Consider the following 26409-nt stretch of genomic DNA (forward strand, 5'->3'; position numbering starts at 1 on the left):
CTCACTCTGACTCTGGCGGTTTTGACGGCCTGAGAGGCATGCACTGCTCAGGCCAAGGCCCCTGTGGGTGACTTTGTAGGGCACTGGGGAATTGTGTCCTTTCTTATACAGTTTGCCAGAAATGTGACGGCAGTAGACTGGGCCTCCCCAGGGCAGTCCTTCAATCAGCTGGTAGAGGGGGCCCAACAGTGTGGAGAGGATGCTTGTTGATCAGATGGACTGTTTGGAGCTGATGTTGTGAGATTACTGAGTATCCCAGACAAGTTTATCCCATCCGGTTATTACATATTACCTATTGTACTAATACACAGAAAAATGCAAACTATCGATATAAAACAAAACCAGTTCATTCAAGAAGCCATAGATGCAAGGTTAACTAGGACCCAATGTAACTTGTACGTTTTCTCTAGAGTAGTGGCTTGAGCCTTGAGGACTTGCCTGCCTCAAGCCATATCCTGGGAAGCTGACCCAATGGAGACTTAACATCTCAAGGGTGAATTCATCTTCCTGGGTCAGAGTTGGTTTGGGGTCACATGCTCCTGAGGTCCCTAAAGACCACGTGAGCTGCATTGCGTCCAGCGGCTCCCATGACACCTCCTCCTGGAAGGGAGTCTCCCATGAAACAAAGCTGTGCTCACCCCCCTCCCACCCCTCCGCCCCCCCACGGGACTTGCTGAGGCACCAGCCACAAAGCAGAGCAGGGACGCCTAAAGGGTGATGCTGGGGCCGTGGGTATCAGAACCACCTGGGATGATTATTAAGACAGATCCTGGACTCCCCTGCATCAGTGCAGGAAGGGCCAGGTGCCTGGTCCAAGCAAGTGGCCCCCTCCCTCTGCCCCCCAAGCCTGAGAGCCAATGGGCCAGATGGCGAGACTCCCAGCACGTGAAACTAGAATGAGGGATTAAGGATTCGAGAGGAAGTCATGGAAGTATGGACCCTGTCTGGGAGGCCAGGGCCCACATAGCTCAGAGGAAGCATCTATATGAGATGAGCTTCCGTGGGGTCAGTAGGCCTGGGAGGGGAGCAGGGAAGAATTTTCAAATTGAGAAACTGAACTTTGCCGATCCTTACTGGTCTCAAATACGGATGGGGAATTTAGAGGCGTGCGTCTTACACAACCCACCGTGGGAACTTGGAGAGATGCCTCCACTGGGACGTATCCCCAGGCCTCGTGGGGAGGGGGCGAGTTAACCCGAGGGTTGTGGCCGGAGAATTCTCAACGTGGGTGATGGCTTGTTCTCCTGGGAGTTCCCTCCCTCTCACCTCCGCTCTTGTTTACCCTGCTCCCCTGTCTGCAAGCCTCTGCCAGCCCTCGACTCCCACACAGGGTAGTGGGACCGAGGGTCACTCACCAGGATGGGCCCCACTTCCGCAGAGATACAGGCCCTGGACAGGGCAGCGGTAGCTGGAGTGCAGGGGCACAGGGCGGGCAAAGTACAGCTGGTCCAGGGCCATGGCGCAGTGGAATATATTCTGCAGGAGGCAGGGCCACAGTCGTTAACATAGGAGTGTTATAGTCTCCACCCATTCCCCTCCCCTGTTCTCCAAGGAAGGTTCTTCTCCTTCCAGGATGTTTTCTCGGGCTCTTGTGATGCAGAATGAGGAGGGGAAGAGAGAGAATAGGCACAAGTCCTAGGGCTGGGGGTGAAGTTTCCTAGAGGCATTTTTCAAGAAGGAAGAAGGGTAGGGAGCATCTTCAGAGGGTAAGGAAACTGAATGGGAAAGAAAATGGAAATTTTAAAGATGTTGCTGTGGACTATGAATCCCCCTCACTCTGTTTGAAAAACAGAGGAAGTTGATTTATTTTGACTGCTGGCACATGTTTCTTTGGCCAAGACACCCAGCTGAGCTTGTGCCCTGGGGTTCCAAGGTCACAGTAAATGGCAGATGGATACTGGGAGCTGAGCGCGGTTCTGCCCCACTGGCCTGGGTCAGACCAGCCGAGGAGGGAGGAGGTGTGGGGGAAGGGGAAGGGCACACCTGCGGGGCAGGTCTGGACAAGAAGACCAACATCTGCTGGACATCACCGTGGGGATGGCCTTCACCTGCCCCATCAACGTGTCCCAAACTGAGCTCGTCCTCTTCCCTCGAGTCGGCTCCTGTCCCGTCTTCCCTGCCTCCGTGGATGGCGTCACCTCCCCCTCCTTGGCCTTCAGGTGGACCCTTTACGTCCCCTCCACCCGTCCTCTGCACGCACATTTATCAAGACTTCTCAATCCACCTGCCCAAGCCTTCCGCCTCCACCCTTTCCCCTCCCTTCCCACTGCCTGGCCTCCCTCACTCTCTATCCGGCCCAGCGCTGTCCAGTAAATATATAACGGGAGCCACACATGTAATTTTAGATTCTCCAGTAGCCACATTAACACTTAAAAGGAAACTGGTGAAATTAATGTTAATAATATATTTAATTTAACCCAATTAAATGATATATTTAATTTAACCCAATAGATCCAAAGTATTATCATTTCAACACGTGGTTGGTATTAAAATTATTGATGAGACATGCTACATTTTTCTGTACTCGGTCTTTGCAATCTGGGGTGCACTTTATACTCGAAGCACATCTCACTTTGGCCTGGCCACATTTAAGGGCTCAATAGCCACACGAAGCTAGTCACTGCTGTATTTGACCTGGCCTCCTGCCCCATCCCCCTGCCTCCAGGCTCAGTGAGTTTTTGATAACAGAAGTGTGAGCACATGCCGCCTGGGGGAGGGGAGGTCCCTCTGAAGAGAGGCAGATGGGAGGGGCTGACATGGACATCCAGGCGGAAGGGCCGCAGTCCTGGTGACCTGCTCAGCGGGTGCTGCCTCCCCTCACTCCTCCCTCACTGCCTAAATCTGACCGTGTCTCTGTCCCCTCTCTGCTGTGGTCTCTGCCTCTGTCCTCTCTTCCTGCTGAAGGCTGGGTGTGGAGGGACAAGATAAAGCCGAGCGGGCATGCCAGGGAGTCGGGGTACAGGGAGAGTGTGACGAGAGACCCCAGTCCTGTACTCACCCCCCCAGGAAGCCCAAAGACTCTCTCCAAGTCAGGGGGTGTGAGGATGTCTCTGCCCACCACGGAGCGCTTGAAGCCAGGGGCGTAGGCCTCAATGCAATCACACACTGGGTGCCAAACACAGGGAAACGACATGGTGTTAGGAGAAAGAAGAGGCGTTACGATTATACAGCTCGGCATATTTACTAAATTCATTAAACTCTACACCTAAAATGGATATTTCTTCATATGCAAATTATACCTCAATAAGCAAAAAAACAAAAACAGTCCACAGGCAAATAAACAATTCATTACAGAGGCCAATGGGTGTCAGGCTAGTCGAGCCTCCCACTCTTTTCCACCTTTTTACTCCAACCCTAAATACTTGTCTCCCCTTGAACATGCAAAAATTTCTTCACCTCATTGCTCTGCTCAAGTTATTTCTTTTGCTTGGAATGCACTTTGCTGCCTGGTCAACTCCTATTCATCCTTTAAAACCCAGCTCAAATGTCCCTTCCTTTGGAAAGCTCTCCTGTCTCTCTGGTTCACAGCTTCCTCCTTTGGTTCCCACAGTCCCTTGTACTGTGAGGTTGGTTTGTTAGTCTCCCCCGCTGGTCTGTGAGCAACCTGAGGGCAGGAACTGTGTCTTTTTGGCTTTCTTCGCCCAGGGCCTGACCCCAGCAGGTACTCACTGTGTTGATTTAGGCTTCCCTGCGTACTCCTCTCTCCTTGGCACAGAACTTGCAGGTGCTAATCCTGAATGGGGCAGTCAGGAGGAGAGGAGGCCGTTCGGGACGCTCGGCCAGCTGTCACTGTGGAGCCAGGGCGGCCCAGCCCTCCTTACCTCTGTCTGCGTGAGCGTTTCTCTCCTGCTCGTCCCAGGCCTTGCCTGCAGCCAGCGTGTAGGGCGTGTACTGAGTGAAGAGGGAGATGACGTGGCAGCCGGGGGGAGCCAGCGTGGGGTCCAGCGAGGAAGGGATGCAGAGCTCAATCATAGGTCTGCGTGCGACACGGGGAGGAGAGAGGGTGGGGCCTGCGGAGCAGCACCTGCCCGAGGGAAGGGGCTGGGGAGCCACTCTGAGATGACGGGACAAAATGAAGGCCTGAGATGGGAGGATGCCGGGGCGGGGCCGATGATCTCTGTAAGGTCATGGTGGTGTTTGCCTGCACGGGCTCGGTGACCACCAGGACAGTCCAGACCACCCACGGGGAGCTCCCTCATCTCCAGGCCCCTGTCCCCGGCCAGACCTGCAGGCTCCGGGCTCTCCGGTCCCTCCCAGGCCAGGGCGGTGAATGAGCAGCGGTCCCTGCCGTCCCACCACACCTCCTGTGCTCTAACCAGGGACTCAAGTGTCTCCAGGGCCCCCACCTGTGGGAAGGCAGGCCATCCATGGCGTCTTCAAAAGCCCGATGGAGAAGGAGGGTGTCCTCACAGTTGAGGTGGATGGAGCACTGGTGATGGGGCAGCGGCTGGCCCTTGGGAGCATTGGGGGCCGCCAGGAAGTCAGGCAGCCTGTCGACAGCCACTGAGGGACCAAAGAGGAGGGTCAGGGCCCAAAGGCCTGTGTCCTTAGCCCCCCAGGTTCCTCTATCTCTACCCATCACCTGCTCACCCACATGGTGGGCTGGAAAGAAAAAGTATGAAAAAGTGTTTCACCTTCAAACTGGGGGGCAGGCTGTGGGGCAGGGGATAGAGATGACGATGCAGGCCAGTCTTTCCCAGACATGGAGATTTCTCACTCAGATAACCTCAAAAGAAACAGCTCTACAATCTGGTGTGCCTCTTACCATTGATCTTGGTAACAGGCGACTGGGTGTCCAGCTGGGAGATTCTCTCCACAAACTCCTCAGGAAGCCACTCCTGAAAGAAGAAGGTTCTACCCTGGGGGTGGCCAAGGCCCCAAGGGGGCTGCTTTCCTCCTTTGCTCAGACTGGTCCCTCAACCTCTACTGCTGGAGACCCTCTCCCTCCCTCAGAGCTCGGCCAAACCACTTCCTCTGTGAAGCCCTCCTGGACCCCTCCCGCTCAGCGCTAACCACTTCTTCCTTTGCAGTCTGCCAGCGTCCTGGCTGTAAACGGCCCACACCAGCTCCTGCTACGGATATGGCCCGTGGGCTGCAGCGTCTTTCACCTCTGGTCTGTAAGCTCTTGGAAGTCTTGATGATCTCAAAATTGTCTCAAGATGCTTTTGAACTGATGTTTGCTGAATTTGATTAGTGGAATCACTCAGAAAAAGTGGTGCCTTGCCCCCAAGAATAATCCCCAAATCGCTGGGAGCTCCATGCTCATACACATATTATCATATCTTTGGGGGACAGGGAAGGTGTGATCAATTGCAAAAACTGCCCCAAGTCCCCAACCCTCCTTGTATGCACACCCCTTTTTATTGCCCTCCCACTGTGACTGAGCTTGGCCATGAGACAAAGCTAATGTTAGCAAATAGGATACAAACAGAAGCACTTGCGTGATTGAGTTTGCTCAATTTTGCCTTTCGCCAGATCTGGACTACCGTGCCGGGGGATGAGAGACACATGGGGCAGAGCTGCGTCATCCTGGACATTCTGACAGAGACCGCTGGATTAGCCACAGCCATCAGCAGGGCCCGCTAGTGACCCGCAGCTGCTGGAGGATTGCATGAGTTAGCCCAGATCACTTGAACTCAGCCAAGATCAACTGATTTCTCCCGCACTGTGTGCTAAATCCGTATTTCTTGTTATATGCCCAGAAGCTGTGTGGTTGTTATGCAACATTCACGTGGCAACAGATCACTGACACAAACAGTGGAATTAGAGCTGGTTAGAGGGGAGAAATCAGGATAGTAGGAAAGCTGTAGAAGTAACTCTGGGTTGAAAGTCAGACCTGAGTTCTAGCTCTGGCTCTGCCAATTGCCAACTGCCTGGCCTCGGTCCCCTCACCTCCCCGGACCTTTCCCCTCACCTGTGAGGCTTCTTTGCTCTTTGCTCCCTGCCCGTTAGGTAAGGAGAGAAGACAGATTTCCCCACATGCGGAGAGACTTGGCACTCGCATCTCCCACCCTGATGCAGCCCTGGTCCCCTTGATCCCTCCACATTCCAACCCCAGGCAGACATCTCACCGCCACCCCCAGCCTCACCAGTGGCGTCAGCTTCAGGAAGGTGATCTGTGGCGACGCGTTGGACAGCACCACTTTGCTCCTCACCTCCGAGCCGTCTTGCAGCACGACTCCTTGAACGCGCCCTCCACTGCTCACCTGCACCTTAGCCACTGTCTAAAGCCACGGGAAGGAGCCCCCAGGATCCCCGGGCAGGGAAATGCAGGTTGAGTCGTGGAGGATTTCCGCTGTCCATGTTGCTCCTAGGCACTCACGCCTCCTCAACCCCGGCCCCGATTTTCTGCAGCTCCTGGTGAGGCGTTAGCCCACCCCTCCAACGCAAAGGCTCAGCCCAAATGTGGGATAGTGGCTGCGAATTCAAAGGGGGTAGGCAGAGGAACTGGGACCTGGCTGACAGCAGTACGGGCTGCAGAGCCCGAGCTCCTCGATTCTGAGCCCAGCCTTGTCCATCAGTAAAATGAGGGACCCTCCAACTCCGAGACTTTGTTCTATTCTAAGATCCTTGCCAAAAATTGGGGTGGGGTAGAGGGGCTGTTCACCTTTTCAGTGAAGACACTTGCTCCGTGTGCGGTGGCTGAGCTTGCGATGGCGTCGGAGAGGGCACCCATGCCACCCTGGACGTAGCCCCAGGCCCCCCGCATCCCCTCCAGACCCCCCATCACGTGATGGAGTAACACATACCTGAGGACAGATCATCAGAATCAGTGGCTGGAGGTGGGGTTTAATCTCGTCAGAGCTCTAGGTGCAGAGAGTCCTTCCCCTCCTGTATCTTCAGCCCCTCCCTGCCCCCATCCAGCCCTGTCCGACTATCCTTTAAATGAGCTCGAGACTCTTGCAAGAGCCCTTCGCTTCCCATTCTGCATCCTCTCCCCCTGTAAACATCTGGGGGCAGAGCTTTGGTTCCAACAATGTGGCAGCGATGTCCAAACCCGCCTCTCCAGGTCTCTCCTGAGCGCCAGCCTGTACGCCCAGCTACCCACAGATATCTCCACTGGCGTGGCTTTGGGTAGGCGTCTTAAACCCATTCCCTTGTCCCCACTCCCCGACCTGTTTCTCCATCAGTCTTCTCCATCCCAGTGAATGGCACCTTCAGTTTCCAACAGAAAACTGGGTGTCAGTCTTGCCTCCTACTAGGCCCTCACCACCTACATCGTCGAGTGCCTCCCAAGGAACTTTCCAAGGCCCCACTCCCTGCTGTTTCCTCCCGGGTCCAGGCCACTCTCTTCTCTTTCTTAAGTTGCTGCAGTAACGTCCTCCTAATTGGACCACCTTCTCCCACTCGTTCTTCCCTGTAGGCCTTTCTCCACGTAGAACCTGGAGCCCAGTCTCAAAACTCAGCTATGCTCCTGTCACTCAGCTCTTTTCAAGCCTTCACTGGCTTGTCGGTGCTCTGAGGGCGATGGCCAGTCTCCAAAACTGGCCTTCAGGGCTCCTGCCTGCTCGTCAGCCTCGTCCCTCCCTACACTCCCCCACACCCCGCACTCCTATTAAGCCAAACCTCTCAGTGCCTTGAATAGATCATATAATCCACTTGCAGCTCCTACATTTGCACATGCTGTTCCAGAATCTAGAAACCCCTTCCTCCTTCTTCTTTTATTTGGCTAATTCCTGCTGTCCTTAGAGTCTCAGATGAAACATCTCTTCCTCTCTCCATTCCACTCCTTGCTCTGTGTCTACCTCCCCCATTAGGATTTCAACCCCATTCACTACCGTGTCCCCGGACCTAGTCCCAAGGCAAGTGTTCCATCGATATTTATTGAAAGAATTAATGAAAAAACAAATGACTTAAAGGCCCATTTCACAAACTGGGCAGTAGCTAAGCCTCCTGAATACCCACAGAGAAAAGGACCAGAGGCCCCAGCTGGAAAATCTAAATTGGCTGGTTGATCTTGGCCAAGATGTTGCAACTGCTGCCAACTCCCACTTTTCCATGGCCCTGGGGAATTTGGGGCTGGCTTAGTGTGTGCTGAAAAACCACTTCCAAAGTGTGCTCTCATCCCTTCAGAGATAAGCCACACTGACAGCTTCTAGCTGCATCTTCTGGTGGTGCACGGGAAATGGCCCAAGACTCGGCAGCATCCTCTATCCCAACACACACACACACACACACACACACACACACAACACATGCACAACACACACACACAACACACATACAAAACACACAAACACACAACACACACACAAAACACACACAACACATGCACAACACACATACAAAACACACAAACACACAACACACACACAAAACACACACAACACATGCACAACACACACACAACACACATACAAAACACACAAACACACAACACACACACACAACACACAACACATGCACAACACACACACAACACACATACAAAACACACAAACACACAACACACACACACAACACACAACACGCACACACAACACACACACGCACATACAACACGCACACACAACACACACACAAAACACACACACAACATACACACACACACACACACACACACCCCTCCATTCCTGCTCCTATAGGGGCTCATTAAATCATACAACAACTACACACTTCACTGTGTCTGACTGCCCCCTCTCGGATGAGGCTGTCAGCACACCCCCCGCTCACAAGGAGAAAGGCAGCTTCCCATCCATGTGAAGGTATCTGTGTGTGTGCGAGTCCTGGAAGCCAGGGAAAGGGTCTGCGGGAGAGGGACAGGCAACAGGGCTTTGTGGGAAGGGAAGAGATGATAGGTAGATAGGTAGATAGAAAGATAGATAGGTAGGTAGATAGGTAGATAGATAGGTAGGTAGATAGGTAGATAGATAGATAGATAGATGATAGATAGATAGATGATAGGGAAGAAGATACGCATGTTGAGATATCACAGGAAGCAGGACAGAGGTGTTTCTACTGAAGCAGTAGGGGGTAGTGGCTAAGAAGAAAGACTCGGGCTGGGGTTGGGGGGAGGTCAGACAACTTGGGCTGGAAATCAGCTCTGCCACTTACTCGCTGTGTGACTTTGGGAGGGATACTTCCCTCCTCTGAACCACGGCTCTCAGATGTTGCTTTGAGGCTTAAATGAATCCTGTGTGAAGTGCTTGGCTCTTGCCTGGCTCACTGGGTGAGCTCAAGGAACGATAGTTATCGCTCTCCTGGGGGAATCTGCTCCACGCCTGCTGCCCCACCTCACCTGCCACACTCACCCACTCCCCGGAATGTAGGGACTTGTCATGGCTCCAATCACAGCATCCGTTGCTAGAGTAGCTTTTAGAGGCTCAGACTCAAACCACTGATCCAGCACCTGGGACAGCAAGACAGCCAGGAGAAGGGCTTACCTCGGGAGCAGAGGCCCCCTCACTGCGAGGTCCAGCCTGAGGCTGGGGAGCCCCTCACCTTGACAGCTGGAGCTGTGAAGACCTGGTAATACTGGGGCAGCTGGGCTCCCAGGATGCGACCTAAAGGAGGAGATCCATGAAATGTAAACTGAGACAGGCAAGAAGGGAACACTCATCCATAATGTCTCTGCACCTGTCTCTTTACCTGTAAACTGGGAGTACAAAATACCCTGTACCCCTAAGAGCTATTGGGAGGATTAAACGAGGTATGCAGAGCATTTCTAAAGCATTTCCATAGGCACTTAATACATTTTACCTGTTAGAATTATTTGTGGGCAATTTTTAATTTGTATCTTATTCCCCTACTTTGAGTTCTATAAGGCCGCACCCTGGGAAGCAGCAGCTTGGCTAATCCATTCCTCTGATACTGATTCAAACTATCTCCGAGAGTAACTGGGCACTAGGACCTTGAAGGCAGAGGTCATGAACCCTAGGCATTGTAGCCCCAGTGCCCAGCTTGGTGCCTGGCACATAGCAGATGCTCGATAAATATTTACTACATGAATGTTTATTGTATGACGCTCCTTGGACTGGTAATCTGGGAGGCGATGTCTACTTTTGGCATCTTGGGTAGATTCTACTGGCTCTGACCCTTCACCCCTCCCCGTGTCCACACACTTTGCCATGTAACTCTGCACTGCTTCCCTCCCTAGCTAAGTTGACCGCCCTGCCCCTTGATTCTGGGCTCAAACGATTTGCTTGGCCAGTGGAATGTTTACTGATGTGATGCAGTCAGAGGCTTGAAACTGGCCTGCACATTGGGGCTTGCCCTCTGTGCTTCTGTCATTGACATAAGAAGGCCACGCCTGGACTAACCTGTGGCTTCCAAGAAGAGGATTAGAGGCACCAGGAACAGAGCTGCGCCAGCCACAGACACATGCATGAGACCAGACCAGATCAGCTCAGCCCAGCTGGGATCAGCTGAGCCATGCAGACACTTGAGAAATAAATGTTTATTTTTATATGCCACTGGAATTTTGTAGTCTGTTATGCAGCAATTTTGTGACCACAGCTAAGTGATGCAGTATTTTTCTAGAATATAGAAGCTAAACTGGTTTTTGTACCCTAGAGGAGTGGTAGAAAATAATAGCAGGTTTGGTGAAACTTCCATTCTCATACCCACGGCAGACATCACTAATTCATCACAGATATTTTTCTGGCTGAGCCCAATAACCTAGCATCCTTCTTGTATGGGGGCATCTCTTCAAACTCTCTTGGCCCCATCCCTCATTCCAGCCCTGCCTATGCTGACGAGCTCCGTGCAGGCTCTGGTCAGCTTCACACAGTGCAACCTGACAGCATCCCGCCTCAGACCTGAAGATGCGCCTCTTCATTTCTTCCCTGGGGCTTCTCTGGCACCACGACAGGACACCCACGGGAACCCGCTTGGCACCCATGGATGCACAACCCAGAAGTTAATGCCTCATGTGGGAGTTAATACCCCAGGGGGCAACCTCTGACCACTGGGGGACAGAACCCAATGGGTAAATGTTTCCCCTTTCTTCTCTTGGGCATGTCCTCATGTGCATTTCCTAAGGCTTCTCAGAGGGAAGGACCTCTGAGAAGGACCTCATCAACCACAGTGGTGGCCAGCTCAGTAACGCACCATGGTATCGACTCTCCCTCTTTCCCGTTTCTCCTCCTTTCCCTGGGATCCCCTTTCAAAATGAACTACTTGCACATAAGCCTTTGGCTCAGGCTCTATTTTTAGAGCACGGCATCCTAAAACTATGTCACTTAAAGTGCTCCAGGTGGCCCCTATTAATCGATGGCAGTTGGCAGCCTGCCTTGGAGGTCCAGGCTTACGTCCAATTGTGGAGAAAATGGGCTCAGTCACATGAAGGTTCTCATCATGCCCAGATGCCTGCCCTTGGACTTACCCGCCTGCAACAGGGGCTTGAGGGTGGAGAGCGACTTGAGCCTCTGCAGCAGGGAGCCCCGCTGGAAGGCCTCCATGTCCACCGGGGCTGCGTCCAGCAGAGGGTCAATGGCTAACGCCAAGCGATTCATGAAGGCCTCATATTTGGGAAAGGCCTGGAACAGAGCTCCGAGTCAAGGCCCCATTGCCTAGAATCCCACAAAGACACTGTCCCCATGCTTGGCCCTCCAGCTGCCCCATGTGGCCTGCTGCCCCCCAGCTGAGCCTTGATTCCTCAAGCCTCACGCCCAGCGTGGCTCAGCCTGGCTGTGCTGGGTTACTCCCAGTTCTAGGTCTGTGCGCTGATGTCAACACTAGGGGAGGTCAGAGAGAGCCTGGGTAGTAGGAGGGCCACCATGTAGTGGCAGGGACAAGGGGGTTGATGCGGGCCAAGACCAGTCGTCAGCCACGGAAACCTCAAGTATCCTAGGAAGTGGTCTCTGTGATAAACCAAAAACCACTTAAAAGTTTCCCTTCTCTGTCCTGTCTTTCTATATTTTACTGATAAAAGTAAGCTCTCTCTGCGTGTATTCCAGCACGCTGACTGTTCCTTCCTGGGCTGCAAGTCTCCCGCATCCTCTTGTCATCAGCAGGGACAGAAACTTGCATCCCTTCACCCCACAACCTCCCGCAACAGAATCCATTTTGACAGCCTGGTTATGACCCCCACACCCCCTTCCCTGGATGGGCGACAGGAGCAAGGATGGACACCCGTGCTACCCGAGGCCCTGTCTTAATTCTCAGCCGAGAGCTTTTAATTTTTGGTTCATCTAGACTCATGGATATACCCATGGAACTTCAACAACTGTTACATAAAGAAAAGCTCTGTGTTGAAGTACATTGGAGAATCTTGATTAAAATGAAGGTAAACAGCTTTCTCTGCAGCAGGTCTTTAATGTGACAACGTGCAAAGACAAAACCAGAATTCAGCTCCTTACTTTCCACAGTGGGATGTGGCCTCTGCCTCCTGCTCCTGTGGTCACCAGCACACAGGGCCACGGCCACACACGGCCAAGGCCACTGCTCTATAGGCCCAGGGACCTGGCCTTGTCCTGAATCCTCTCTAGTGCATCTGAGACAAGCAGGACTTGGAAGAGAGGGTGTAGGCAGCGGACCCCAACTCACTGCACAAAAGAATCACTCGAAAAGCACTTTTTTTGGTTGACTTGATCATCAGCCAGTGTTTGGAAACCACTGGCTGAAGAGAGATGCTGTGTCTGTGGTTTTCTCGGTTTTACCCAGTACTAGATTAACACAACAAAAAGAAACACACATGGAAAAAAAAAAAAAAAAAAACCAAACCCAGGTTCTTCTTATAAAAATGTTTCCACCAAGATATGAGTTAATGCTATGCCTTCAGCTTGTATCTAGGCTTGGTACAAAAAATGGCCATTCAAAGAATCTTTTTATATCTGTAAAACCAATCGCACCGGGCCCGTTACATTGAACAACTCATCTAGACGAAGCTATCCAGCAAATTCCTCACAGTGCAATCCTAGGAAAAGAAATGTGCCTTCTCCATCAGATGTGTGCGCTCCCTTTCACCAGACCTGCTCGCCGTCATGGACACATGCTTGCCTTGGGCTGCCAGGGGATGATGCCAAAATAAATGAATATTTATTACGATGCTCTTGTCCTAAATTCCTGATCCGGTGTGTTCTATCCTTAACTGTCTCTGATCTCCCCTTCTTCTTTTTGGCCTTCATGTGGTTTAATATTGATGAGCACTTGGAATTCTGTCCGAAAGCAGGAGAGGTAGAAAGCACATAGAGCATAAGGACATATCAGCGGACTCCCTTCTGAAGTTCAGGCGGAGGCCACCTGAACAGTGGCCTCAGGCTGAACACACACAGGTTTGAGGGTCTCCAGTGCTCACTGGTCTTAACCACTGTCCTCCACCCCTTCTCTCTGCAGTGCCCAAGATCAAAGGCTGGCACAGACTGGAGCCCTCCTAGGGCGGATGAGGTGGCCTGTCCACGCCCTTGTGGCCTTTGACAACCTGCTCTAGGACAACTCCAACCAAGCCCATTTTTTTTCAAGAGCAGCCACTGGGCTGAGATGGAGGAGATCAGTCTCTGGTCATCTTCCCTACCTGGGCATCCTTCCGTGAGAACTGGGCAATCTGCTTCTGGTTTTCTGCCATGTCTGTGCCCAGCAGAAGGGACCTGGGCACCTTGCCCGCTGTGCCCTCTTCCAGCATAGGTGTGAATGAGTGGGGGTTTCGAAGATGAAGCCTCAGCCCGTGTTTCTGCAGAACACAGATAGCACAGGTAACATTTGAAGGGATCTGCCCATGACCCTTCTCTGATTGTGTTTGTGTGACCACTTAGGTACCTGCATGCAGGTTCCCAAGGCCTGTGGTCCTGGTTCCCATTTTGATACAAGTGTATAAAAAGCCCTCTTGCGCAGGCACCCTATGGCAGACCATACCACGCCACCCCACCCAGTGCCAGGGACTGTGCTAGGGTTTACAATGGTTACATCACAACAGCTCTGTAAGTATATCATCCTCATTGTACAAATGCAACAGCAGAGGCTCAGAGAAGTGACATAACTTGTCCAAGGTCACATGGGGAGGTGGATCCTGGTTTCGAAACCACACCCCTGTGACTCCAAAGCCCTGGCTCTCAGGGCTAGTCTTTAAATGCCCCCATTTCAGAAATAAATAATTAAAACTGAGAAAGACACAAGAAAGCCACGGTCATGTGAAAATCCGTATTTACAAGGTGGATAAATCATTCACATCAGAAACAACTTATTTACTTTGCAGACTCATTTACTCCAGGGTCACTTTAAATGGAAGTTCCCTTGATGCGTTGAAAATATGATTTGATTTACAAATATTTGACTAGCACACAGAACTTTCCAAGAGTACATTTACTTCTTCAAAGAAGGTGGAGATAAAACAAAAAGGGCCTGTGCTACCTCCACAAATAAGACTTACTGCTCCCGCTAGAGACTTCTTTTTTCTTAAACCACTTTATTGAGGTATAATTGACATACAAAGAGCTGTATGTATTTAATGTGTGCAACTTGACGAATTTGGCGTTTAGAGACTTCTTTCCCCAGATACTTGGTCTGCTCCCTCACCTCTTTGAGGTCTTTGCTCAAATGTCACCTGAGTAGCAAGTTCCCCACCCCCATCCCCTGCCCCCGAAATGAGCAGAAGTTTTAGAAAAACACGAGGAAACCAAAAGAGATCTTTCCAATAATTACAGCAGAAGCTTCCCCAAACCACAGCTGTTCCAGGTGGCAGGATCTCCACGGTTGAGCATTCTGCGGAGGTGAGTCTGAGCGTTGGTAGGGGCAGGCTGGGAGACCCGCAGGATCCTTTCTAACACTAAGATGGGGAATGCCTTTGATTCCAAACTGGAGGAACTTCCAGCTTGGTTCTTCTTGATACAGTGAACTCTTTACTACCCAGGTGGCGTCGTTAGTTCCTCTGTGTCTCTCACCCTTGGCATCCCATCCGTCACCAAGTCTCACAGCTCAGCCTCCAGGCCTGGTCCACATCCCCCCGCCCTGACTCAGCCTGAGCCACCACCTCGTGAGCCACCGCCCTGCGACCACAGCTGCTTCCACCACAATCCACACCATCCAGCAGGTGTTATGACCTTTCATAAAGTCATAAATCCCATCACTCCACTTCTCGATTTAACACCTCTGCTGTCTGCCCCCTGCGCTCAGGATAAAGCGCAGGCCCTTCCTTACAGCGCGCGAGGCCCTGTCTCCTCTGGCCCCTGCCCCTCTCTCACACCATCTGCTGCCTCTCCGCCGGGCACTGTCTGCTCTGGCCACATGACCTTCCTTTCCCTTGGGCCTGTCCACCTTCACTTCCCTCTGACTGCAACGCTTTCTGCTCAGATGGCCACAGGGCTGGTGACTTCTTGGCATTCGAATGCTAGCTCAAACGTCACCCCTTCAGGGAGGTTTTCCTGGTCACCAGTCCAGGCTGGACCTCCAGTTCCTCACTGTCACATTGCTTTATTTTCCTTTCTTTAGGTGGCACTTACTTCTCCCTGAAGTCCTCTCACTAAGAGCAGAAGCCTTGCCCCCTTCCCTCACCACCGTCTCCCCACACGCCTCTCCCAGGGCCTGGCACAGGGCAGGTGCTCAGAAGCATTTGCTGAATGAATGAATGAATCAGTAACCTCCGTCCACCGAAAAAGGGACCCAAGAGGATCCCAAGGGTTGTTTCAAGTCTCAATAATTGAACAGGATTAATTTATTTATCTGATTCCAGGACTTTCTCTCATAAAGGGAGCCGTTGTTATTCTTGATGGTTTTGATGATGTGGTGTCAGAATAAGAAGGGGCTGTTAAACCACTGTTAGATTATCCCCGTTAGATGTGCTCAGATCACGCAGTTTCCCTCTTGTAAAAAACAAAACGCTTCTGATTTACCCATGGGATTTCTCAGCATCTACAGCCATGCTGGCTGGAAATTGCTGGAAGGGACAAGCTGTGTATTAGGGACCAGAGAAATGGGAGATTTAAGGGGTGTGGGTCTCAGAGTTGTGCTCTGGGGTCCTCCTGCTTCAGAATCATTGGCTCCTGGGCCCACCATAGTCCCACAGAATCACCCTTAGTTCCTCTGAGCAAGAACCACTTTCCCACCAGTTGCCCAGATTGTTCTGAGGGACCTGAAAATTTGAGAGCCCTGCCTTAGAGAGATTTCCGAGGAAAGCAGGAGCAAAGGGATGGGGTCGGGAGCCAGAAGGTGAGTGCAGGGCGGGAGGGAGGACAAGGGGGTGCCACTTGAATGAGGTCAAGGCTGGTCCAGGGAGAGTTGGGGAAGGCAGCTGCTGGCTGATACAGGATGAAAGACACCCCCTCACCTCCAACACATACTCCCAGGGCAAGAGCTCCTTGTCTGGATCCCATGACTCACTGTGGGGCCACTGTAAAAGCAAGCTTACTATCCAGGTGGATAGAACTGGGAGATGATCTCTTCGACAGCTGGGGAAACTGAGACTTGGAAAACAGGCCCAGTGAGGCCCCAAGCAGGTTGGCGGAGTCATCCTCTGGCTCAAGTAGAGCTCAGTCTAATCGGGTACAGGCCCACAGTGGGAAGGTCTGTTAGGAAGTAGCAGGCCACAGGTCCTTCTGGAGCCTCAGTTTTCTCAACTGACAAATGGGCGTAATATTGGGTTGGCCAAAAAGTCCGCTTGGATTTTTCCATAACATCTTATGGAAAAAACGAATGAAATTTTTGGCCAACCCAATAATACTAGTTGACAGTTGTCGAGCACTGACCATGCCCCGGGCACTGCACTAATGATTAGCAAACACCAACCACTACAACAGCCTTATGAGGCAGGTACTATTACATCTCCATCTTACAGATGAGAAAGATGAGGCACCACCAGGCTAAGTCATACAGCTGGTAACAGCAGAGCAGGGATTCAAAACCGACCAGTTAGGTTCCGGAGTCTGCAATCTCAGTCCCGTGCTGTACCGAGGCCGGAGCTGCTGGAAGAGCTTATGCCTGTGACCTGGTCCACTGTCATCGGCAAAGTGCCTGGAGGTGCACGAGGCTGAGCTGAGTGGCTATCAAGGTGCCCACGGCGGCGGCACCTCACAGAACAAGGAGGAGGAGTCAGTTAGACCTGGCTCAAGCTCTTGGTCACTTCCTAGTGTGTGAACTTAACCCCCCTGAATCTCGGTTCCCTCATCATAAAATGGGGACACTACCTGCTCTTGTCTCACAGACGAGGACCAAGTGACAGAGCATGAAAGCTCGTAGCCCAAGATGTGACACTGGTAAAATAAATGCTCTTTTTTATTGTTTTGGAAACAGAATATTCCTAGAAAGAGGAAGAGTTGCCTTCCTATAGGTATCTTCTGAGTTGTCAACGTCCTGTTAAAATAAGGTACCCCGCACTCCGGATGGGATTAGTTCTGTGCATCATGCAGCCGGACTGCTTCCCCCCTTGATCTGAGCACTGTTCTCCTATTAATGCAGCCCAAGATCAGAGGTCAAAGGATATACTCAATTCACTTGGGAGCTGCTAGTTAAAGGAACCCTATGAGAATACCATTTTCAAATCAGTAACTTTTTTAAAAAAATAAAGAGAACAATTACGTGAAAATTTCTGTTCTGTGATCCTCAGCTTTCATAAATTAGATTTTTCAAAAGAAGGGTCTACCCCCACCCCTCCCCTCACACTTGCCACTCTGCATAATTGGTGTGTCTGAAAATTGCCTTCAGCTATTGTCTGGTTTGCACGGAAGTCCACAGACCCATTCCCAGGCCTTGGCAGGGTTTCATCCAGTCCTGGCTGGTGACAGGTGTGTGTTCTCTCTCTGTGTCTCTCTTAGGGGCTCAAAGAATAATTTCTTTAATGGGTGGCAGTGGATTAATGTCTTACTAATTTAAAATTTAGGGCAAAGTTGGTGCTGAAGTGCCGTCAGCGTCATATACAGATGGCACAGGGGACCTTTTCTCCAAGCGGTGGGTGACAGAGGCACCGAGCAGGTAAAGCTAAGTGGGCTCCCGGAATGCATGACCAAGTTTGCCAAAGAGGCAGTGAGGGGGTGAAGGAATCTGAAAGAGCGGGGGGCAAGACTGTGGACCAAGGTGAGGCTAAGAGGAGTCGACAGAGGCAGACTGTGAGTTCTCAGGATGCCCTCAAAATGGCCCAGGAGCCCAGAGAGGTGAAAGTCCCCGAGGCCGACTTCCTGCTCAAGCTGCTGAGGACGGTGACAGGCTCTCATGTGTAATGAGGGCAGAAATCAGCTCAGGTCCTAAGGCAGCTTCGCAAACTCAGATGCCCAAGGGTCCTAGCAGGTTTCCTATGGGGGCCGGACAGACCCCGGGAAGTGATGTGACAAAGCAGAGCTGGGACCGAATCCATGTAAAGGGCCAGCCGGTACAGCATGTAGGAACATGGGCCTGATGTTGACAAAGCTTGTTCTTCGAGAGGTTTGATTTGTGTATGAAATTTCCTGATCTTTAAGACACTGGGTGGGCCAGACAAAGCCCATTTGTGGGCAGGCACTACGGAGACCATGGGAGATAGACACATCCTCGGAGGGAAGAATAGCAACTGCCCACTTCCCCAGCCTCCAAGCCATGGAGCAGGTGGACACACACACACACACACACACACACACACACACGCTCTACCTTCAGCTCCAGGTCGGCGTAAATCTGCGGTCGTAGCAGGCTGAGGAGGTAGGATGCTCGGGAGAACTTAAACCCTGAAAACGAATCGGATGAAGACAGTAACCGGGGGTCACCAGTGGTCCCCCCCACGCCCCGCACCCACCTCCATGGCTCACCTGGGATTATTTCCTCTGTGACAGCTGCACCCCCGATCACGTGGCGTCGCTCGAAGACTGCCGTGTTCACCCCCAGTCTCTGCAGGTATGCCGCCTGGGGCGGGGCACACAGGGCCCTCCCTTTACCCCTGGGGGCTGACCCGCACTCTCAGGGTCCTCCCCACAGGGCTGGCTCAAGCTGTTCCTGCCTCTGAGATGCCCTTCCCCCTGCCACGCATAAATTTTCACACTCCCCGCCCCCCCCCTCCCGCCAGATGTTCTCTAAGACCTGACATAATTGCCCCTGCCCCTCCACTTCCCAGCCCGAGGTGACCTTCCCTCCTGCAAGGTCCAGTGCCTCTGTGAACTCTTGCCCATCTCCTGGGGAGGTGGGGTGGCAAGCCTCGCTCTCCTCACTGGCCTGAGGCAGGCAGTACGGTGACCTTGCCTTGTGAGTGCTGAGCCAGACCGCCCAGGTTCCACTCCCCTTTCTCTTTTCTGCTGGGGCGGCCTCAGTACCTAATCCATCCAGCCTCAGTTTCCTCATGTGCAAAAATGGGGCTGATGATAATAACACCCACTTTGACTGCTTCATGGGGCCGCTGTGAGAATTCTCTGAGCTGGTCCCTAGAAGGGGCTTACACGGGGTCCCTGGCACATGGGACGTGTCCAATCAATGAAGCCATGATTATAGCACAGCCTTATTTCGGGGAACAAATGATGTGGGGGGGATTAATTTTTCTCTAGCACTTAGTGGAAAATCAATAAATATTTGTTGAACTGAATTAGTCCTGAGTCTACAGACCTAAAATGCTGGTCCTCACACCAAGACAGCTACCACCCCCAAGGTGACAACAGGGATGGTGTAGCGCTGAAGGCAGACTTCTTAGAAAGTTCGCTTGGCGACTACAATGTGCCAGACACCGTGCGAGCATCATCTCATATTATCCACCCTAGAGGTCGGCACCATGGTTCTCCCCATTTCACGGAGGAGGAAACCGAGGCTCAGTGAGGCTAATAGCTCAGGATCACGGAACTGATGAGTAGAGGTGTCAGGAACTGAACCCGGGCGGTCTGGACCCAGGATCTACACTCCTGACACATCCTAACGAGAAAGGAGAAAAGAGCAGCCCAACATGACGTTCAGAAGGTGGCCTGGCCCTCAGAGGTAAGCCCTGTTTCTCCCATTAGACGTGAACAATCTCACAATGATGACTGCAGACAGGGATAATCTAGACCATGACAAAATGGGACAGAGCAAGCCCACTTCACAATTGTGTCTAAGCACAAACGAGACAGGGTCTACTGGGCCACCACAAAATACCAAATGCCCCCTCTCTCGGCCAAGGTGAGTGACGCTACGTGTACACCGTGACTGCTCTCCTCACCCTAGTCTCCTCTCCCCGCACACACGGTTACTGAGATGCCTGCTCACAGGGCTGCCCCCACTCTGACAGTATCCAATCTAGAGCCAACCCCTACTTCCTTAGGCTCTCCCCAAATCAGCCAACAGAAGTGCACGTCCTAGAGTAAGTTCTTCCTATACCTCTTATCCTGGGACGCCCCACGGTGTCCCCATGCTCACCATTTGTGTAAGGCTCTATGAGCTGGGTCCTTGGGGCACATCGTCTATTCCCTTCACCTCAATTCGGTGAGGGTGGGCATTTTAATTCTCATTTTACCATGGCTCAGAGAGATAAACTGACTCGCCTTAACCTTCTCAAATGGAAAGTGGCAGAGCTGGGGACAAACGCACGTTGGTATTAATACAAAATCAATGTTTTAAATTACTGATCGGTTGAGTTAAATAATGTCCCCTGTGAAATGTTCAAGTAAAACTGCTATGTCAGGGAAAGTCTTAAGATTTAACACAGGTCTCCTGGCTCTCCATGTTGCTGAGCCCCCTGCATTGATATTCTAGAGCGGCCGCTGCTTCAGGAAGATGCTCCATGTTAGGCTTGTGGCCTGAACCCCTCTAGCACACACTGTGGCCTCCTAGGGGTACGTGGACTCTGGTCTGAGAAGCACAGCCTTAGGGTAACCCTGGCCTGGCTCAGCTTGGGACCCAGAAGTCACCTGTGCTGGGGCAGGGCCCTGCTTCCTCTGCTAGGTCGGCTTCCTCGCTGTCTCCAGGGCACACTTTGGACCGTGTATAGCTGCTGTGTTCCCCAGGTTGGTACCTGGCCTAAACCTAGCTGGGGAACATGGGGTCTGTACACAAGGACAGCCCACCATCTGGAGTCAAAGGCCCCCCAGCCCCAGTTACCTGACCCTCCAGGCTCCAACCTGCCTCCCAGGCTATGCCCATTACACACTTTCCCAGCTATTTATCACCTCGCTTTTGAAAGGTCATGGGGGAAACCTATGAGCATTAAGGAGAGGAGAACAAGGGAGCCCCTGATATCCTCCTTAGTAACTGCAGATGTCCATTCGAGCCAGCCGCTGGTCAGCACCAGGGCGCGAGGACTAGCCGGCCTTTCCTTCTCCCCCTCGGCCTTCATCCTGCTGGCTTCCTTACACTCCTGCTGAGGGCCACACACCCAGGGACCAATGAAGAGGGGCAGAGTGGGAGGGACTCACAGCCACCAGCCCGTTGTGTCCTGCAACGAGAAGGAGGAGGGGGGAGGAAAGCGACAGTGGTCAGTGGGCAGACAGACACATTCCTTGAGAAGTGTGGCCACCCACCCCGTCCCCATGCCCATGAAGATCCTGGAGAGGTAGCAGAACTTGGGGGACCCCCTCACCTGTACCTCGATGTTGGAACAGCATCTAGCTCAATGCTGTAAGACACCAGTCTTTGGGGAGTCAGAAAACCCTGGTTCTTGCCCTGAACTGAAAAAAGTCCTGTCACCCTGGCTTGGCCAGTGGCTCATGCTGGAGTGTGGACAGGGAGAAATCCACAGTCATTGGATGAAAACTATCCCATGAAGCCTCACATTGCTGGACTTCTGGCACTTGGGGATGAGCGGGTGACTGTCAGAGGGAGTGTGACAGTTGACTTGCAGGGAAGAGGGGGAGGCGAGGCTGTACGGTGATGCCGGATGTCCGTGGCTGGCATGGAATCACCGGCCGTCCGGGTGAGTGCCGGTCCTGTGGACAGCTGCCGCCAGGCACGGCTTGTTGTGCCCAAGTGTGGCTCACAACAGCGCCCCAGAAGGGGCGTCTCTGTCAATTCCCAGCGTTCCCCAAATAAAACAGGAAAAGCTCAGAATGAATGAAACACATACGGCTTTGACGTGCGCTAGAGGAGCTCGGTGCGCTTCAGGGGTGCCAGCTGACTGGGCAGATTTGTCTATTATAAAGTTTCTCTCCAAAAATTTTAGGCAGGCTGCCCCTGGGGTAGGAGCCCTGAAACTTGGCTTGGGATCCCATGTTCCACACCAAGCCCACTGCCAGCAAGTGCCTCTCCAGCTCTGAGAAGCTTCAGGATCACAGGAGAACTCAGGTAAACACCGATTCCCCAACCCCCTCCCAGAATCTACTCAGCAGGTTGGGGGCATGGACCAGGACGCACTTCACAGAAGCTCCCTGGTCATTCTGATGCAGGTGGTCTCAGACCCACAGGCCGAGCACATGAGGCCCTGGGGTTGGGGCCTGCCCTTTCCTTAGTCTCAGAATAAAATGCAGCAGCCTGGAGAAGTCCTCGATGGGCAGAGAACAGGCCCTGGTTGCTTTCAGGGAGGGGGGCCAGGCCTCCCCAGGGACACATGGCACATGCTTCTCTTTGGTGGTAGGAAGTCACTCTGAGTCTTCAAAGATGCCAGAAGATAACTATGTTCTCTGAGCGCCAACCTGAACCCAGCGTTGACTCTAATAAAAGGCTCAGCCATTAAATTGACAAACATCCCCAAATAGGAGGCAGCAATGACCCACATGATGGATTTCTCATGGCTGAACTGGTTTTGTTTTACACTTTCCACATAGAGACCCCCAGAATTTTCGAGGTCATTGAGCCAATTTATCATCCATTAAAGGAATCTCTGAAATGGAGTTTTTTAAACCTCTTTGACCATGATCTGAGGAAGAAATGCATTTTACTCTGTGACCTGACACCACCCCCCTCCAAATAAATGTATTTCACAGAAACAAAAGTTTCAGGAACTAATATTAAATCATGTGATAAGCATGTGATGATCTACTTGATTATATTTCATTTAAAAGTGCTGATTGATATAGTACTATTTTTAATATGTTTTTGATAATTTTCTTAAGAAAGTTTAAAAAATATGACGAAAGGGAATCATGAATGCATGGATTGCAACCTGAAATTTGGAAAGTCCTGCTCTCAAATACATATGACAAATTAAAGGCAGACTGTCCTGGGCTCATCCTGGCTTCTGCTGTCTTCCTCACGTGTAAAAACAGAGGGCCTGCCGGACCTGCAGTGTTGAAGGGAGGATAAGCAGTAATGCATGTAAAGCACCTGTCCCTTAGCAGACAATAAAACGTAGCTGCCTTTTCATCAGTGCTGATCATAAATCTTGGAAAACTAATAAAGGCTTCCAGACAACAAGGTCCAGTTCAATCATCACATGTAAGCCCACAAATGCACAAACAGACCTCAAAGGGCAAAGGTCGAGGATCCAACAGCCCAAGTTCCTCTGCCCTCCCCCACTCCCCCACCCCCAGTCCTGGCTGAGCCTTCCTGCGGCTTCTGGTGACCTCTCCTTTCCCCTTGAAGGAGTCTTAAGGGGTGGGCTCGGGCTCAGCTTATCTCCAGGCCAGACTGCAGGGTTCCTTATGCAGCAGGCACGGGGGAGCTCTGGAGAGAGGCTGTCTGAACGTGGGTTCTTGAATGTGTGGGCTGCAGACGCCTCCATCAGATCCATTCCAAGTGTTGGTTAGATGTGCTGACTTCCTCAGAATCCTAATCACCAGGTAGGGGGCCCAGGAACTGCATTTTAACAAGTTCCTTGGGTCATTCTTAGGCAAATTTAGTCAAATGACTAAATCAGGGTCCTCTTTAAGGGGGCTCCCAGGTTACCAGTGTGACTTCACGGAGCAGAGATAATCTTTATCTTAGAAGATGCCACTGTGTTCCTCACTCAGGCTGGAAATGCCTTCAAACCAGCAATTAGAGAAGCAATGTCAAAGAAAAACTCAGGCCTGAGACTCACACACTTGTGGCAATTCACCCAGGTATCTGGGGACCTACGATCAACCCTCTCTGCCAAGAGACAGCAGGGCTGGGCTGTCACCAAGGGCAGGAAAGGTGGGAGGCACTTCCATTCCCTGAGCCCAGTCAGTGGGGGCTGGAGCAGGAGTCCCCCAGCCCTGGAAGTTGGTGAGATAGTTGTCAAATGCAGCCCCTGGTAAAAAATTAAATTACATCAACTTACAATGAAATAATTATATTAAAAACAAAGGTAATAAACACTCAAAGCTTGTCACTTCCTAATTGTTTTACTTTGCTTTAACGGTTGGCTATGCTTTCACGGTTATTCCCCTCTATAGACCCATACAGGGGCCATGCTACATGATGATCCTTGGCTGCATCTCTCTCCCAAATTCACCTTTGGTGACATCATATTGGTAATTTTGAAAAAGGCCACAGTGGGAGTATTCACACTATGGAAATCTGCAAACATTACACACCAGGGCTTGAGTTATTATGTTTTTGGTTGTCAGACTTAAGAAAGTGATGGAGAACCTGCTAATAATGTAGATTAAACTTAACGGCAGTTGTGTCTGTAGCTGTTACATTGTGAGATGGTGCAAAAAATCGAGGAACTGTTCTTCCAGTGTTCGAAAAACATTATCTGATTGAGCAAAGTCATTCCCATCGTTGAGGAAGGAGTGAAGTTCAGACATAAATCTTTGTTCCACTTTCTTTCTGTTTAAAGTAAATACAAATATCAAACAACATTCCTTTCAGAACTATTTTCATTTGTCAAATTGCAACCACAGGTTGGTTACTGAGTTTGGCAAAAGTCACATGTACTTGGTAAGAATGGATTGGCTACCTGGAATTTAGGGTATTGTATTTTTTATCTGCAAAACTGTGTGCTACACTTCTTTTACTTCCATATTTATAATAAACTTACGTATGGATATGTATGCACACATTTTCCCTGGAGAGGTGACTGGTAAACATTTGCCAGCACACGGCTGCTCTTTGTAGGGGTAAAAATGAAGAAATGCCCCAACAGGGACGCAGCTTTAAAGCTGTGTGACGAGCATGTCCTTCCAGGCCTGTCACGGTTGCTCTGTATAAACCCAGTTGGAAATAATGTCAGAAGCTGAAATTGGGGGCTCTGTGTGAGTGTGAGTGGAGGGCCCCGAGGAAAGCAGCCTGGTCCTGGCCCGCAGCCTCACACACTCGCGGTGGAATCAGGTGCCCTGCAGCCTGGGGCTCAGCAAAGCATAGCGGGGTCCCTGCAGCAGGTCTCCCACGTGCCCAGGCAGGCAAGGCAACAGGGGCTGTCACCCTCTGCGCATAGGCAGGAGGATCTCTGGGACTCATTTCTATTTTTTCCTTTATGCTCCCCTTTATGGAGCAACTGCAGTGTCCTCGGCTGGGGCGGTGGGGGGGAGTCTCAGTGGTCAGGTGGTGGTGACCAGAACTCAGGGCACTTGGGGCAGCTGGATTTCACACGTCTGTTGTCCCAGGGCTCTTTCCTTCCAAACCTTACGTACCATATGCTTTCCAAGAATATGGTGGCAACTAGCTAATTTCACAGGAGATACATGGAAACCCCTTAATTCACCTAGTCCTCCCTGGTCATTCTAGATGGGAAGACCCAAGCCCGGAGAGGGCAAGAATCTGCCCCAGGCCACACAGTGAGTCGACAGCAAAGCCAACCCCAGAACCCTGGCATCTGCCCGCAGACAGATGCGCTTTCCACACCAGCACCTGCTCTCATCCCAACTCCTGGCCAGCTTGTGCCAGGGTAGAGGGACGCGAGGGGCTTCTGAGCGGGGCCGCCCTTCGGCCCCTCAGCTCCGGCCCAGCCCACTTTACCTGCTCCTATTACCACCGCATCGTACTCCGGTTTCAGACGTCCCCTGGCGTCGGAGTGAGCTCGTCTCCAAGCCGGGCAGGGAGAGGCGCCCACGGCCCTGCAGAGCCCTCGGCCACATGCAGCCATTTCTGCCCCGGGCTAGGCCAAGAATTTGCTTGCAAGCAGCTTTTCGTGCCTCTCCAGGCAGGGGGAGGAGCAGGGAGAAAGCAGGAAGAGAGGAGGAGCCGCAGCCCAGCTGCCGTACTTGGCCCTGGGCCATGACTAAACAGGGGACGCTGAGCTGCCCACAGCCCAGCCTGGCCCCGTCCACACCAGGCCGAGTCGCGGGAGGTCACCTGTTAACCAGGCAGAAGTCCTGCGTCTCCAGGCCTCCGGAGAGTAATCACCGTGCTGCTAATTCTCTAGGGCTCCTGTGTGCCAGGCCCTGTGCTGACCACAGTCGTGCAGCCCCTCGTGTAAGCCCCAGACGAGGGGCACTGAGGCTCGGAGAACGTGCGTGTGTGTGTGTGTGCGTGCAAATGAGTGTTCCAAAGGCCTGTCTCCTCCCCTGTGCTGTCCTGCTTCTGGTTAAGGAATTAAAGGTCCGGGATGAGCTGCGGGTGGGAATCCAAGTAAAGAGAGGAGCTTGGGTCAGACTCTGCTCCAGCTTCCCGTCCCTCCAGCTTGTAGGGGGGTAATTGCTCTATGTCCACAGCAGGCTCAGGGACCCGCTGCCTGAAGGCCTCTGGGGCGGGCCCTCAGCACTGTCGACACCAGGGCCTCAGCAACACTGCGGTGGGGGGGGGGGCATCTGCCCCTGGGGCCCCCAGAGAGCCACACGTCCT

The 26409-nt window shown here is 52.1% G+C and overlaps 1 protein-coding gene across 2 annotated transcripts; it reads right to left on the minus strand.

The window, feature by feature from the left end:
- Positions 1-331: 331 nt before the first annotated feature.
- Positions 332-26344, minus strand: PYROXD2 (pyridine nucleotide-disulphide oxidoreductase domain 2). 2 transcript variants are annotated; one of them, XM_082408114.1, is made up of 16 exons: positions 25585-26343; positions 21204-21223; positions 18645-18738; positions 18490-18563; positions 13454-13609; positions 11324-11477; positions 9442-9503; positions 9252-9349; positions 6608-6749; positions 6090-6224; positions 4766-4838; positions 4347-4503; positions 3822-3976; positions 2999-3105; positions 1356-1476; positions 332-600 (listed from the first exon to the last, which is right to left on the minus strand). In XM_082408114.1, exons 1-16 carry the CDS (start codon positions 25709-25711, stop codon positions 530-532), a joined length of 1746 nt encoding a protein of 581 aa, XP_082264240.1. In that variant the 5' UTR covers positions 25712-26343; the 3' UTR covers positions 332-529. The 2 variants fall into 2 exon arrangements, with proteins under 2 accessions (XP_082264240.1, XP_082264241.1); XM_082408115.1 differs by lacking the exon at positions 13454-13609 and having other exon boundaries at positions 25585-26344.
- Between the last annotated feature and the right edge of the window lie 65 nt (positions 26345-26409).

This window comes from Balaenoptera borealis (genome assembly GCF_965194805.1).
Source record: "Balaenoptera borealis genome assembly, chromosome: 10".
Classification (NCBI taxonomy): Eukaryota; Metazoa; Chordata; class Mammalia; order Artiodactyla; family Balaenopteridae; genus Balaenoptera; species Balaenoptera borealis.